Source organism: Chelon labrosus (genome assembly GCF_963514085.1).
Source record: "Chelon labrosus genome assembly, chromosome: 17".
NCBI lineage: Eukaryota > Metazoa > Chordata > Actinopteri > Mugiliformes > Mugilidae > Chelon > Chelon labrosus.
Window position 1 is genome coordinate 22228024 of NC_140350.1, and position 15178 is coordinate 22243201.

The following is a 15178-nucleotide window of genomic DNA, read 5'->3' on the forward strand; positions in this document are numbered from 1 at the left end:
TGACTGAATGCCAATCTTATAGTGCCCTTGACCTCTCAAGTCAAAAACACTTTTTTTTTTTTTTCATTTCAAAGCAGCATTACTTATTTAAAGACAATGTTTTAGGAGGTAAAACTGGAAAAAAAAATCTCCTCATTTATACTGAATTATAATTACAGCTGTTGTAATGATTTTCCCAAGTTGGTGACATTATGAATTCCTCGTGGCACATCTGAAACGCTCCATATTATTATTATTATTATTATTTTTCTTGTTTTGTAGTGTTCAAAAGTCCCTGGGCTGCCTGTTCTGCCAGTGGTTTAATAAATGTTTTCGGGTTTAATACCTCTTTGTGTCGGGTGCTGCACTATAATTTAGGTGTCGTGAACCAGAACAGTACCGTCTTGTTCAATAGACATAAACATTTCTTGAGTGGATAAAAGAAAATAATAATAATAATAATAACAATGAAATGTCTTTCAGAAATAACTGGAGAGAGAACTGGAGTTGAGAAACCACGTTTGACTGAAAGTACTCTGCAATTTCACTTTTTCTTATCTTCCATATAACTTTTATAAAAAAGAAAGCGGTACGTTTATCAGGATTTTCCAGTTTCAGAATTTGAATATTCTTATAATATATATTATTTTCATACAAACACGTGTAAGATTGCATGAATATCTAAAAGGAAGGTCAAACTAAGATGACTGATAACTAAAACAAATCTTTGCCAAAAACATGCATCAACATTATATGAACTACCCAAACTGACTGAAACCATTCTTGAAAAAAATGTATTTGATGTGTATTTTAGTGTTTTAGTTTGGCCCAAGTCCCGCCCACTATGACCTATACTGCAGCCAGCCACCAGGGGGAGCTCTACTCGCTTTGGCTTCACTTTAGAGGAGCTGTTCCTCTGTCCACATTTATACAGTCTATGGTAAACAGAATATCTCAGGAATGAAACGAGGGAATTTCATCAGATTTGGCACAAAAGTCCAAAAGTCACGGTGACCTCATAAAACACATTTTCTGCCAACAATCAAGTCATAAATCCACAATCTTCAAATTCAAACATTGACTTGGACTCCTAGATGAACTGATTACATTTTTGAAGTTAAAGGGTCGCTGTGACTCATCAAACACCTGTTTGCTCATAACTGAGCACATTCATACTCTAATTATAACAAAATGTCACATGAGTGTCTCGTAGGGGTGAAATGATGTTGGAATTTTATATCAAGCAGTCAGCTACACCGTGACATCAGGCCGTCCCACACGTTTATTAAATTCCTCAAGTCTTCATATGCGAGGATTTCTACACTTCCACCCTGACCACGATCTCTGTTTGACCTCCTGCCCTTTGGGAGGCGATACAGGTTTTTAAAAACTTGCACCACCAGAATATTGAGCAGTTTCTTCCCCAAAGCCATTCAGTCCCTCAGTAAACACATTCAGATCTGCAATATATTTAATATTTATTATAGTCTTGGTTACGGTATCATGCATACAATGACAATAAAGGTTATCTATCCATCTTATCTTTTATATTTTCTATCTGAAGAGACATGATGTGAAGCACAACTTGACGGTGGCATACAACCCAAAAGATAATTCCAGTTTTTCCAGCTGAGCATCACTTTTCTTTTCCAGCGTTTTGCTTAGTATTGAGCACAATTTGCTTTCAGTTCAGCGCAAAAGCGGCTCGTACGAGCGCTGCCTATTAACTTAATAGCTTGGCGCCCGCCTGTCTGCAGCTGATTTAGCACCTCGTGATTGTTTTTGTAGCGTCCGCAGTCACTCACGTAGCTTTTAGAGAGGAAACATATGATATACATCACAACTGAGCCGACAATGACACTTTCAGTCACTTCAAGAGAGCTCCCGTGAAAGAGCCGCTGATTTGGTCATTGACAATCATGGTTGAGAGGATTCAGTGGGTAAAAAAAATAAAATACTTCTGTACATTTCATGAATACAAATGCCAAAAATGACTGGATGTCTAAGTGAAGAGAGTAAAGTGGGTTACAGGATGTCAAGACTCCAAGATGTTGCAGCCTTTCTGCAGCTTCAAGCCAAAGTTATGATTAAGAAAAGTTACCTGTAACAACAGAAACTGTGCTTTTCTCACTTAAATCCATTCACGGCGGAACGAAATTGCGTTTGCAATATTCATGCAGCGCGATACGCGTTTCAGAGTTAATTCTCGTTTCTTGAAATTTAATGAGACCGCGTTGCTAATGAGCCAACGCAGCTCCGGCCTCGAACAGAGGCAGCGGAAGCAGTTCTCGTGGCTGGCTTTATCTGGAGGAGAGTCTGATCCGACCGACGTGCAGCTCAATTCTGTCAGGATTATACATCATCTTGTTTACAAGTGTTTGGTCGAGGCTTCTCCTATTATTTGTCAGGGAAGTGTGAACGATGCGGCGTGTGTGTTTTATCCTGGATCTCACGCTGAGTGGTGTTGCCGAGTGGCTCAACGTGAAATATGTCTGGGTTCAACAGGAAGCAGGAATGCAACACCACCTGTGTGGAGCTGCGAGGCGCTGAAAACGTGCCTAGTTAATATAGCTAAAGGGGGATTCCTGTTTTAAGAGTCCCTGTCTGGTCTTCAGTTTGGAAATTATCCAACATTTCTGCAGCTATGAGCTTGGTGAAGTATGTCAATTAGAAATGAGTTGTTCGCCTCCGCAAAAAAAAAAAAGTCACATCAACCCGGTGGCAGGGCAATCAAACGTACCACGGCTTAAAAAGTTGAATTGTGACTGTGCCGTGACAAGTTTCTCCAGTTTTTGATTGCATTTCCCAAAGTGACACATCCACTCGTGTTGCTTACCGAGGAGATGATGAGCAGCAGGTTATCTGGGACTCAGCATGACGGTTGCCTCTCCGCAGATATCCTGATTGCTTCATGTTTGTCTGCACGCCGAGGGAGATGCCTTCACAGCCTGTTAGACAACTCTTGCTCCATTCAAAACACCAACTTTCCTCTAAAGAACAGATAGTTCCAGTCAAATAAACAAGGTTTTCTTTGACTCACACACTCAGGTTAGTTTACAGAGGATATAGAGAGTCGAGGCAGGGGAATGTCTTTATTCCCTCCGAGCACAGAGGCCATCTTTCTCTTACTCGTGATTTTATTTGCAAAGAACAAACAAATCACTATAGAAATGTATGTAAACATTAAATCATTGTAATTCTTTCTTCTCCCAAGCTTGGGTCCTCTACCAGAGCACAGTCTCTACCTGTTGCTAGGACTGCATACTTCAGGACAGAGATTTCGGACGTCTGTTCCTGAAATCTGGCTCTGTTATCACTCTGGATTGCTGCATCTATCACCGCCGCTTTCGTCTCTTGTTTGCCCACCACTACCACGTCGTGTTGGCCCTCAGTCTGTACCTGGACTTCCCATAAGGTCTTAGCTCAGTCATTCTCCACCACCTTTCTCCCTTTTTGACCTCGGGGACCTCCAGCCCATACTCGGCACAGAGGTTTCTGTACACTATGCCAGCGACTTGGTCGGTGCGTTACATGTGTGCCTGTCCTGCTAGCATCTTCATGGACCAGACTGGAGATCACACTGTGTATACGTACACGGGTCAGGCATAACATTATGACCACTGTCAGGCTGCATCCTGCTGGGGGATGCCTGCTGCCATCAAAGAGTATCATTGCTGCACCCCATACACCCCATTACGTTGGAGCTGTAGGATATATAAGAAGATTATAGTGTATCATCATTTATATTAGGCTTCAAGAGTGTCCACTCAAGATTCATAGCTTGATTTTCTTCCTTATATTTATATATATATATGCGTGTGTGATGATAGTGTGATACACTATAATATTCTTACCTACAGATCCAAAGTAATGCATCAGTCACGGCCGAGGCTGCTTGTACCCAAGAGCATTGCTGACATCTTGTGGCTAAATAGGTGTCAGTTTCACCTCAGTCATTAACTTCTACTAATATTTTATTGTATTTGATTTTATTAGAAAGCTAAATTTTATTTTAAACAATAGTTAGGGTAAAAGCATACAGTATTATTTTTTATACTTTATTTTAGGTAGACAATATTTATAAATTCAGGCTGTATCAAACTTATAACTTGTAGGCCAGACTTAATTCATAACTCTTTTAAAATAATATATCCTCCCTTTGTTTGTGTATTGTCTTTAGTTAAGTCTTTTGCATTTCACAGACTAAAATTTCCGCCTGCTTGAACTGCATACAGGTTTATATTATTAAGCAAAGTGAATTATGAAAAAACTACTATAACAAGTTAAAACTAAAGAAATAAAAGCCGATATGGGCACATATTGCATGCCGAATTGCAGGAGGCCTCCCAAACTTTGATGTGAATCTGTGAATTTAGTTTCAAGGAAGTGTAGGTTTGCAAAACACATAAGAAAACTTTAAATCCCTAAGTTTTTAAATGAGGTTTGGTGTTCAGTATTAAAAAGACACTTATTCCGTATTTGTAGCTGGTTCCGCTGCAGAACGCGCGGATTAAATCTGTCAAACCACTCCGGGGTGTCCTTGTCCTGATGTTCCAGCTGTTGGAGGGACCTTTAATTGGGGTGCTGTTGTTTCTGTAACGCCATGATCAGATCCTCCGCTCGGCCAATCACAAAACCTTAACCAACCTGCGTGACGAGAACCTCTCCGCTCAGTGGCTCATGTTCACCTGACGCAACGAGGAAGTCGGCGCTGATTGGACGGGAGCAAGGGAAAGCGGCCAATGGTATTTCAGTGGCGTGCTGCCGCTGCTCTCGGACGGTGAAGTTCCTGTAAGTTTCTGGTCTCAGGTCAGTCCCCGGGTTCTCCTCACACCCTCCAGATTCAGCCATGGACCTGGTGCTGAACGTCGCCGACCACTACGTCCTCACCCCGTACGTGTACCCCGCGTCGTGGCCCGAGGACGGAGCCCTGCGGCAGATCTGCAGCCTCCTGGTGTTGACCAACCTCGGGGCCGCGGTCCTGTACCTGGGTCTTGGAGCCATCAGCTACTACTTCATCTTCGACCACAATCTAATGAAACACCCACACTTCCTAAAGGTATATATATGTTTTATAATTGCTCTGGTAACGCAGCGAGTGTTGGCACTGAACTGCGCAATGAAATGACCTTTGAACCTGCAGCACAAGAGGTGGACAGATCATCAGGAATACCTTAAATTAATATAATTATTAATTATTATTTACATTAATCAACAATGCATGAGTTTTATTTTATTTATAGTTCTTTATGTGACTTCATTCACGCCCTTGTTGTGCCAAAACTACTTTTTGCATATACTTATATATGTGTCCTTGAAATTTGGATTATATAAACATCACAATTAGGTCAGGAACACCTTTTGAGTTTTTCTTTTCGTTCACATTTGCAATTTTACATTTGTTTGTTTGCACTTACAAGAAGAAAAGTGGTTTAGCCTCTTCTTACTTTCTACTTCTTACAGTCCAAAGAAATCTTATTCAGATTACACTGATCAGCCATAATGTTATAACAAGTGGCTGGGGGTATGTCAGCCAGCAACTTGTCCTCAAAGTTGATGTTAGAAGCCGAACAAGTGGAAGGATTTGAAATGATTTTGACCAGGGACAAACTGTGATGCCTGGACGACTGGATCAGAACATCTCCAGAGCTGCAGCTCTTGCGGGGGTGACACCGGTGTGTAGCGTTCAGTATCTTACCAAACGTGGTCCGGGGTCACCAGTCAGGGTGTCCATGCTGACCCCTGTCCACTGCTTGAGCTCCTAAAATGGACAAAGCAAAACTGGACCCCAAGAGCAATGGAAGTAGGAGGTCTGGTCTGATGAATGAGGCTTTCCTTTACATCATGGGCAGGGCCTGGTTGCGTAGCTGGATTATTCATGGCACCAGGATGCAAGGTGCACCCCCTTTGTCGCTGCCATTGGGTTGTGCATGGTCTGCAACAACATTCAGGTGATGCTATCAAAGTAGCATCCACATAAATGCCAGAACCACAAAGAATATGGTGGTTTTAATGTTGTGGCTGTCCAGTCCTCCACTTTAGATACCTCTATGTTCAGCTATAGTCACAGCCTGAGGTTATCCTTGAAATTGTAAGTATGTTCTGCCTGAAACTGTTCTGGTCCTAATTAAACCATATTAGCCTCCTTCTCCCACTTCTGTTTTCTTCTAAGTCTTCCACCTTATGTTTACATATTACCAATTCAGTTTCTTTCCATTTTAATTTATTACAGCATGTGTTTTACTAAATATGTTCATTTGTTTTTGTCCTCCTTAGAATCAGGTACGGAGGGAAATCAAGTATGCGATGACCTCTCTGCCCTGGATCAGCATTCCAACCGTGGCCTTGTTTTTCACTGAAGTTAGAGGATACAGCAAACTGTACGACAACGTCGGTGACTCTCCGCTCGGTAAGCTGAACGAGAAGCTTTCTTTTCTTGTTGTTGTTGTTGTTGTTGTTGTTGTTTTAGTTTTGACGTTTCCATGAATTTGTCGAAACGTGACCCCGACCTCTGTGTTTGCAGGTTGGCCGGGGCTTTTCCTCAGTATGATCTCTTTCCTGTTCTTCACGGACATGTGCATCTACTGGATTCACCGCTTCCTCCACCACAAGCTCATTTATAAGGTGAGCAGACTGCTTTTTATTTATGTTTAATTCACGCTTACTTTGACTATTAAAAAGGTCAGAAAATGTCCTGTGAGTAAGTACTTTTGCCCATTTTTCCAGAATAATAAATAATAATAATAATAATAATAGCTTGGACTTATATAGCGCCTTTCATAGTACCCAAGGTCGCTTAACAATGGCGGGGGGGGGGGGGGTTAGGGGTCAAAGGACTTTGTGAAAAGAAATGTTTTGAGGTGCTTTTTGAACATGGGCAGGGACGGGGCAGAAACTGGAACTTTCTATATCTGGCAGTTATTTACAATTTACTACATGTTATAAGGCTCTTTTAGGGTACTGCTGGACCCGGACGCCATAAGCTACGCACTTAGCTAACACCATTGCAAGCCTTTTATACTTGCCCGCTCATCAGTCAGTACTGGTAACAAAGCCACCCAAACGCTAGTCCTCGCTGAGTCTTTTTTGCCAGTCGGGTTTATTTTTGTTTCAACTTCCTGCTTCAACCTTCTCAGTTAACCTTTCCACGATGTGTTCCATCTTTATTGATCCAAAACAATCAATTTGAAAATTGTGGAGATGGAGAAGCAGACGGAAATACTAAAGCGGATCAATCACAGCTCTTGCTCTCTGCGTTGCCTTGGCGCATAGTGACATATTCGTTACGTCAGGCTACGATTTTATGGTCTGCGCAGCATCAGGCCTATCGCAGAAACCTAAACTACCTATAAGACTATAAAAACACTCTGGGAGAGGTGCAAGTGAAATCACCATAACGACACAGTATTGGCGGTAAAGCGCGAATTAACTTAATAAAAAGTGCACTTGCATGAAACGTGCCATCTGCGACACATTAGTTTTTTTTTACAGGGTTAATACAGTATGACTGCAAGTAGAGATGTCTCTACTATTTCTTTTTATTATTATTATTTTGACCATAGTAGCACAGTGTAGATTATATGTGGCTCATTGGTTGACCCTGACGTCAATATATCTGTAATATAAGAATATCACCTGATAGTAATGATGGTGCATGAGCTCCTCAGTTAAAGTTCCTCTGCACAAATTCCATTAATATTTCCTATATCGAGCATTTTCCCCCCTTTGAAATCTGTTTATTTAAAAAAAAAAAAATATATATATTAAAAACTTCATATGTAGAAATGTATTGAAGTGGTAACTTGTCATGATAACCATAGACTGACCATGGATGCCAAAATAACATGTTCTGTGTTATTTTGGCTTTAAATGATGTAAACCTTTGAGTTGCCAGAAAGTGCTCCATAGACAAAGAATGGTACAGTATTTTACAGTCTTGCATCGTTTTCTATAAAGTCATTCAAAATCACAGTAATTTTCATAAAAGCAGAAAAGGCTGTCAAGTATCAGTCACATAAAAAAAAATGTATGTTTGTTTTAAGCTTTTAAAGAGAACCAGATGTTTCTAGATCCCCCAACAAGACATTTTGTATTAGTGCCAATTATAAATCAATAGAAACTGGTGGCAGTAACGTTTTATATCACCAAGTTACTGATTGACTAGTGTTGATACTTTGCTTTTCTTCATTCATTTGTCGTTAGTTTAAAGTTTTGTTTAGCAATAATTGAGCAAATATAATAATTGACATCTCTGCTTTCTCGTCGCCAACAGCTCTTCCACAAACCTCACCACATATGGAAGGTCCCCACTCCCTTTGCCAGCCACGCCTTCCACCCGGTAGACGGCTTCATGCAGGGCCTCCCGTACCACATCTACCCCTTCCTCTTCCCCCTCCACAAGGTGCTCTACCTGGCCCTCTACGTCTTCGTCAACATCTGGACCATCTCCATCCACGACGGCGACTACCGCGTCCCCGCCGCCCTCACGGACGTCATCAACGGCTCGGCCCACCACACCGACCACCACCTCTTCTTCGACTACAACTACGGCCAGTACTTCACGCTGTGGGACCGCCTGGGAGGCTCCTACAAGCACCCGTCGGCTCTGATGGGGAAAGGCCCCCACGATCTGATCCGGAAACTTCAAGCGGAGGGAAAGTTGGGAGATGACCGGGCGACGGAAAACGGGAAAGAGAACGGACACCCTCAAAGAGAGGTCACACGCAAGGAGGAGTAACAGTAGGGGAGGTTATTATTAATTGCTGAAAGCGATCATTATTTTTGTAAAGACAATGTGCTGCAAATATATTTTAGAATAACAATTTGAGTCCAGTTATGTGCCAAATGAGCCCTTGTGAGATTTTGAATTCAGTGCATGTAAGATGCCGCCCTGTGGATTGATGTCATTAAATCACAAGAAGCACATTGACATCTGGATCTGGAACAAGAGCTAAGCTTGGCTCAGACTACAGGAGTTTCAGGCTGATTTATTCCCTGATTCCTCGACAATTGGAGGGGGAACCGTATCCAGACCTTGATCATTACCTTGGTGTGACATGCGCTTTAAACCCTTTAGTAGTTTTTAGATTAGAGGGACGAGCATTAGTGGTTTCTCCTTATGTATGTCATGCAACAGGATTTTCAAAATCTGGTATGATTTTAAAACTCCTGTAGTCTGAGCCGGACGTTAAGTGATTTGTGGATATTGGTAAGCAACACAGCCAAGAAACTTTGGGCAAGTTCAAGAAGGAACATCAAAAAAAGCTGGAGTTGTTACGGCATTGGTGTCGGGCATGTACTTTGAATGAGAGTTGGACGCTAACATAAAGGCCTGGTTACCGTAGCATGAGCTATGGCTAAAATGTTTGACATTGGCAGATTTTTTGTGATTTAAAAAGTCAAACTAAATCAGTTGTTTCAGAACATTTCCACCATGTAAATAATACAACCTATGCAATGCCACTGATGACTGAAAAATGTGAACTAAATAGGTGTGCACACCCTTTTTATAACACTTTATCTAGCTGTGTTCACACTGAACTGCTCATCAACCTTTTTTAGGGCTCAGAAACAGTCAAAAAAAGAAAATTCTTGAGATGTTTTCTCTTCTCAAGTCATTTTCCTCACATTAAATCAAATGTCACATCAGAATATTACAATAGACCTTATAGCAACTGTTGAGCAACTGTCCCATGGTGACATTAACTTTGTGTTGTGAGACATATAAATCTAACATTGATTCTTTGCTTCCAAGCTCTTCTTTCTTAGTGTGTGCTTTACATCTAGAACTTCATTTATTTCCATCAGCTGACAGCACTAGACATGAACACGTTTGTGGAATTAATGTGTTGATACCATAGACTGTATAAAGATGGACGGTGGAACTGCTCCTCTAAAGTGAAGCCAAAGCAAGTAGAGCTCCCCCTGGTGGCTGGCTGCAGTATAGGTCATAAGCTCCACCCTCTCCATGTTAGTGGGCGGGACTTGGGCCAAACTAAAACACTAAAATACACGTCAAATATTTTTTTTTTCAAGGATGGTTTCAGTCACTTTAGTTCGTACATATAATACTGATGCATATTCAAGTGCCCATTTTTCTGATAAGTTTCGTTTTAGTTAGTTATTTGACGGGATAGAAACAGGATGTGACATCATCGGGACCAACCACTCCCTGAAGTGGTCCCATAGCTCCAAACTCACAAGATGGCGCCGGCCGTTTTCCCGGGAACATAGCGCCAGTTTGGTGAATCCAATGACGTGGCGACGCATTGTCCATATTTATATACAGTCTATGGTTGATACAAACTGAGGAGAAATACCTTTTGGATTTTTTTGAATAAAAGCAGAGATAATAAAAATACAAAATGCATTTTACTCCAAAAGATTTTAATTTTGGTTCCAAAATAGTAGTAGTTTTGAAAAAGAACTCGCTGCCCATTAACCAGCTTTTTCTGGAGCCCTTGTCCCATAGTCCTCATCAGCATTATTCAGTTCTCATGGAGATTTATCTGTTGTTACCTACTAGTTTTCTACACTTTGTCTGCAGGTTCATCCAAATTACAAGCAAACTTGATCTGTAATCTCAAACAATGTGTCTCTTACGGTGCGACCTACTCAGTTTGCACTCAACCCGTCCGTATCTGCTAATGAAGACCTTATTTTGTGGTTGAGAGCTCTAGAAATATTAGTCAGTAGGCTATGAGTCGGAATTGTTTTACCAAACTAGGATAAAACTTTTATTTTCTGGTTTATTTGTTGCATGGAACAAAGTGAGTTAGCATCAGATCTCATAATTATAGTTATAATGCATATGTATATACCATTTTAAATCATAATGCATCATTATTTTCTAATAAAGGGTAATACATCTAATAAACTTCACTCTTCTCAAATGTATAAAGTGCGAAATTCAGCAGGCGAAGTTTTGCAAACTTCATAGGTAGATTCAGTCTGTTGTTGTCTTTTCAGCTTTGTAGCTTTTATATGCAGAAAAGGGACGGAACAGAACCACAACATGTGTCTGTTTGTCAGAGCAAATATGATTTAGGGAGAGGCTATAACAGCAAAGACAGAAAAAATAAAAGACTTTTTCTACACATGCTCGTTCGGTGTCCAGCTCCCTTTGGACGTGATCTCAGCAGAAAAGGAAGGGCGTCCAGAAGAGGGATCGCATGGCAGCTCCTGCTGCAACGCCTGCCAGTACTCCCACCGCTACGTTCTCTGCGAATCCATCAAACGGGTCCCTCTGAACAACCACCTGGTGGGTTCCTGCAAGAACGGCACATAGGAAAACACATTTAAGGTCAGTGTGTTGGGTTAGTACGTTGAGTCAAAAGTGATTCTGAAATGATAAGTTGGCTCCAGCATTGTCACCTGACGTAAAGGGACACCAATAAATTACAAACCATCTCTTCCATTTGCTTACATAAATAAGTGTACAGTGCATATAGATATTAAACCGTCCTCGCTCTGTTCTTTGTTCAGTCTGTAACAAACTGTTTCCCAAATTAATGTGTGCAGAGAATTTTGAAGCTCTATAAATTAAACATCAGGCACAAGATGTTTACTTTTAATTCCTCCACCGAGCACAAATGCATGTTTTTCCTGTTCTCTGAGGAATCCCGCGCAAAGTACAGTACGTGTCAGGCTAAGTGTGGACCAGTATAAAGAAAGTACAGCAATACAGGTTAACAAGATAATTAGCACTCATATCACTGCTGTCACTCCTGTTAATTGTCATTGATCAAAAAAAAATTACTGATCTGAAGCGCAGCCCTGGGAGAATGTCTGTTTAAATTAGACACCAGCAAATGACTATTTGTTAGACAAGCTACGTAAACTGAAAACTATTAACAAATACATGAATTTCACTGGATCATTAACGTCCGTATCCACAGAGGAAGATGAGCCTCACGTACATTCAGTTGATGTATTTGTTGGCAGTTTATGTAGCTGGTTGTGCACAGTCTTAAAGTACTGGTCGGTTCTTTTTCTTTTACCGTTGTACTGACTTAGTCGTGTTCACATCAGACTTGACTGGTTAAAAGAACCCAGTTAATAAATACCAGACACATTTTGGCATATCCAGCAAATCACAGGCAAATTGTGGACAAATACTAGATTCAACTTGAAACATCCACGATCCGCACACTACCTGTGCTACAACCTTGTAAAGAAAGACCAACAACATGGCAACTTCACTTAGTACTACTTTTTCTTCATTCATTCAATTTCTGTGACTGCTTGTCCTCTGGAGGGTCACCTGGGGGGGCTGGAACCTATACTAGCTGTCATCAGGGGAGAACCTATCTCACCTATGGCCAATTTAGAATCACCAATGAACCTAACCAGCATGTCTTTGGACGGTGGGAGGAAGCTGGAGTACCTGGAGAGAACCCACGCAGACACAGGGAGAACATGCAAAGAAAGGCACCCGTCGTCCAGTGGATTCAAACCGAGAACCTTCTTGCTGTGAGGAATCACTGCTAACCTTATTTACGTCTCATTTTATAATAGTGAGATAATCACAACGATGCAAGATGTTTAGGTGGTGTATCAGTTCAACCTCTTGTTTCAGTGTGGCATACCTGGTCCTGCTCCAGGTGTGATGTAGACCGTGTGGTAGCGGTTGATCGGCACAGCCTGGTAGGAGTCATCATACGGGTCATACGTGAACACCTAGAGTAGGAGAAGAAGAAAACCTTTAGCCAAACCGATCGCATTTGAGCTCTCTCACAGAGAACCTACGAAGACTCACCGGGTTCCTCCTGGTCTCCAGCAGAGTCAGCTTCCACGCTCTGAAAGAGAAACGAACAGGAATGAGGGGTTCATGGACGGTCGTGATGGGGAAGGAAGAGCAGGCAGGCGTGAACCGTGAGTACCTACATAGATTCATCTTCACTGTTGGCGCACAGGTTGAGTGTTGAGCCATCTTTGAGATGAACCATGATGAGATTCTCCCTGGGATTGCTCTCTGGTGGAGGCACGCCTGCCACAAAGTTAGAGGAGAAACTCATCCACAGATCTGGACATTTCCATCATCGGTTCTCGCAAGCAAACATTAGGCTTTGGCCACTTTGATCGATGAACATCTTGAAATGAAGCAATGAGGTGTAATTAGCTGCCTCGCTTTACCTCCACACTCCAGGCCGGACCGCACGTCTATGCACGCCGTCTTGAGGCCGACGCGGATCTCCAGCTCTCGCCTGCTTTCGTTCTTGTAGAAGCAGAGACTCCCGTCTATCCAAAGGTCGCACCAGTTCAACTTCCAGCGTTTCAGGACGGATGCTAGAGAGGAGACACGGGCCACGTTAGTCTTTGGAAATAAAGTGTAGCAACAGGCTTTAATAGCTAAAGAAACCCACTAACACGCTTGGGGAAAGTTCAAGGTTTTAACTAATTTCCTGTTTCTTTTTTGTATTTGTGTTTTTTTGGATGTGGATCTTCCCCCCTCCAGCTGATTCATCCCCAGCCTCTGTCCTTGGTAAGCCACTTAAAGACAGGGCCAGGGACAATTAATGGGATTATACACACTGCAAAGACTAGTGTTTCGTAACAGTTACAGTTTTTGCTTTCTGGAAAATGCTGAGAGTATTGCGTAGATTGAAATCGAGCCATGAAAACATAAACACTGCAGAACGTACAGCTGGATTCATCCATTAGAAGAATTCAGCTCAACAAACGTGTTGACCCCTTATTAACAAGATATTTTAATTTTAAGTTTGCTCATTAACTGTTAATTCTCCTGTTCTATGTACTATGATATTAAAATGCTTTTATTTGATATTTATTTGATTGAATAAGAAAATGTCTCAAGTATTGATTTCAGTCTAAAAAGATCCAATATATTCTTTGGTCTGTAGCACATTTAATTGGCTTCTACCAGCTTGGTGGTTAGCATCTTAAAATAGGTGTTGGTATTTGGAAAGTTGTTTTTTTTATTATTATTAATTAAAAAATGTGCTTCTAAAACATTTAAAGCCTCTCATTAAAGTGGCTAGTCTGAAGTATGGTCTGCAAACATGCAGTGCAATAAACAAAATGTGTGTAAATGTGCATTTTTGTAAGATTTCTGCATATTTTCGTAAGAGGTAATAATTAGTCACAATAAATAAATTATAAGAAAATCCAGCAGGCCCGGGGGTGACCAATGTTATGGATCTGCTCGTGAACCCAAATGGCCCTGGTTCGACTGCAGGCCTTGGTTGCACGCCATTACCCACCTCTGTCTTCTGTCTTTCTCACCCTGTCTGTTTTTATTTAAACCGAAGCTGTGGTCCAAATTAGAAAAGTGACAGAAGTAGAAAATGCACTCACTCTGTCTCCAGAGCCAGCCAGACCTCATCAGCGCCATGTTTCTCAACTGTTGTCCTCGCTGTTTTTATTTTATTCTAATAATCCAGAAGAAGAAGAAAAAGAAAGTCTATAAAACTTTCTAATAAAGCACCTGCTTCTGTTTATATTCCCTCTGTCTTTGACGGTGCTGTTGGGTTAATCTGGCTCCCTCCAGCACTGATTTACAGGATCATTCTGGATTAGGAGACCACGCCCTCTCATCCTGCCCCATCCCCCCCCCCCCCCCCCCCCCCCCCTCTTCTTCTGGACTGATTTCTCATCCCGACTCTCACGCCTTGCACTGTTAATGTTGTTGAACATTCATATTAAATACCCACAAACCAAACTCTTGACAAGCCTCGTACCATCGGTCCATGTGCACGTCACGTCTGTAGCTTTCACAAGTTAAGCCGCGCCCTGAAATAACCTGCCCAGGATTAGCCTGAAAGCCTGCAGGTCAGTTCAGACTGAGAGTCTCCCCGGAGTTGTCTGCAGGTGATTCACGGTGGCATAATTTCCTTTTATAGATTCGAGAAAGTGCTAGTCTGTCTTGGCGAGTGAGGATCCTGAAAACTTAGTTACAGCTTTTCATATTTCAGAATCAGAAACCCAGTTGCATTACATCCAATTAATTTTAGCACCATTTTTAGCTGTTGTCTTGGTTTGTCAACACTCTTTGCTGGGGTCAAATGTCAGACGAAGAACTGCCAATGCATGTAATCAGTCTGATCACTGGGACATGTTGACTGCTGTCTCTCATATTAACTTGCAACAGACGTAGAAAGAAATCACGTAAGAGGCTCGGTTGTGTTTGACAAAATTAACTTCTTCTTTTTTATTATTTATTCGCATTATAAAGGTAAAT

General features: G+C 41.6%; 2 protein-coding genes across 2 annotated transcripts; one reads left to right on the forward strand and one right to left on the reverse strand.

Moving 5' to 3' along the window:
- Positions 1–4770: 4770 nt before the first annotated feature.
- LOC311502702 (lathosterol oxidase-like) lies at positions 4771–9719 on the forward strand. Its single transcript, XM_084565037.1, has 4 exons — positions 4771–5038; positions 6256–6388; positions 6503–6603; positions 8252–9719. Exons 1-4 carry the CDS (start codon positions 4829–4831, stop codon positions 8714–8716), a joined length of 909 nt encoding a protein of 302 aa, XP_084421163.1. The 5' UTR covers positions 4771–4828; the 3' UTR covers positions 8717–9719.
- A 1271-nt stretch (positions 9720–10990) lies between these two features.
- On the reverse strand, positions 10991–14332 carry plekhb1 (pleckstrin homology domain containing B1; the record flags this gene model as incomplete). The annotated part of the gene is made up of 6 exons (XM_084565038.1): positions 10991–11247; positions 12567–12657; positions 12737–12776; positions 12865–12967; positions 13114–13266; positions 14296–14332. 6 exons carry the CDS (start codon positions 14330–14332, stop codon positions 11114–11116), a joined length of 558 nt encoding a protein of 185 aa, XP_084421164.1. The 3' UTR covers positions 10991–11113.
- Between the last annotated feature and the right edge of the window lie 846 nt (positions 14333–15178).

Excerpts from the sequence above, each read along its gene's own strand:
- LOC311502702 (XM_084565037.1), top strand. The coding sequence starts at position 4,829 with ATGGACCTGGTGCTGAACGTCGCCGACCACTACGTCCTCACCCCGTAC. Across the intron at positions 5,039-6,255 it reads AACACCCACACTTCCTAAAG|AATCAGGTACGGAGGGAAAT; the intron begins GTATATATATGT and ends TGTCCTCCTTAG. Across the intron at positions 6,604-8,251 it reads ACCACAAGCTCATTTATAAG|CTCTTCCACAAACCTCACCA; the intron begins GTGAGCAGACTG and ends CGTCGCCAACAG.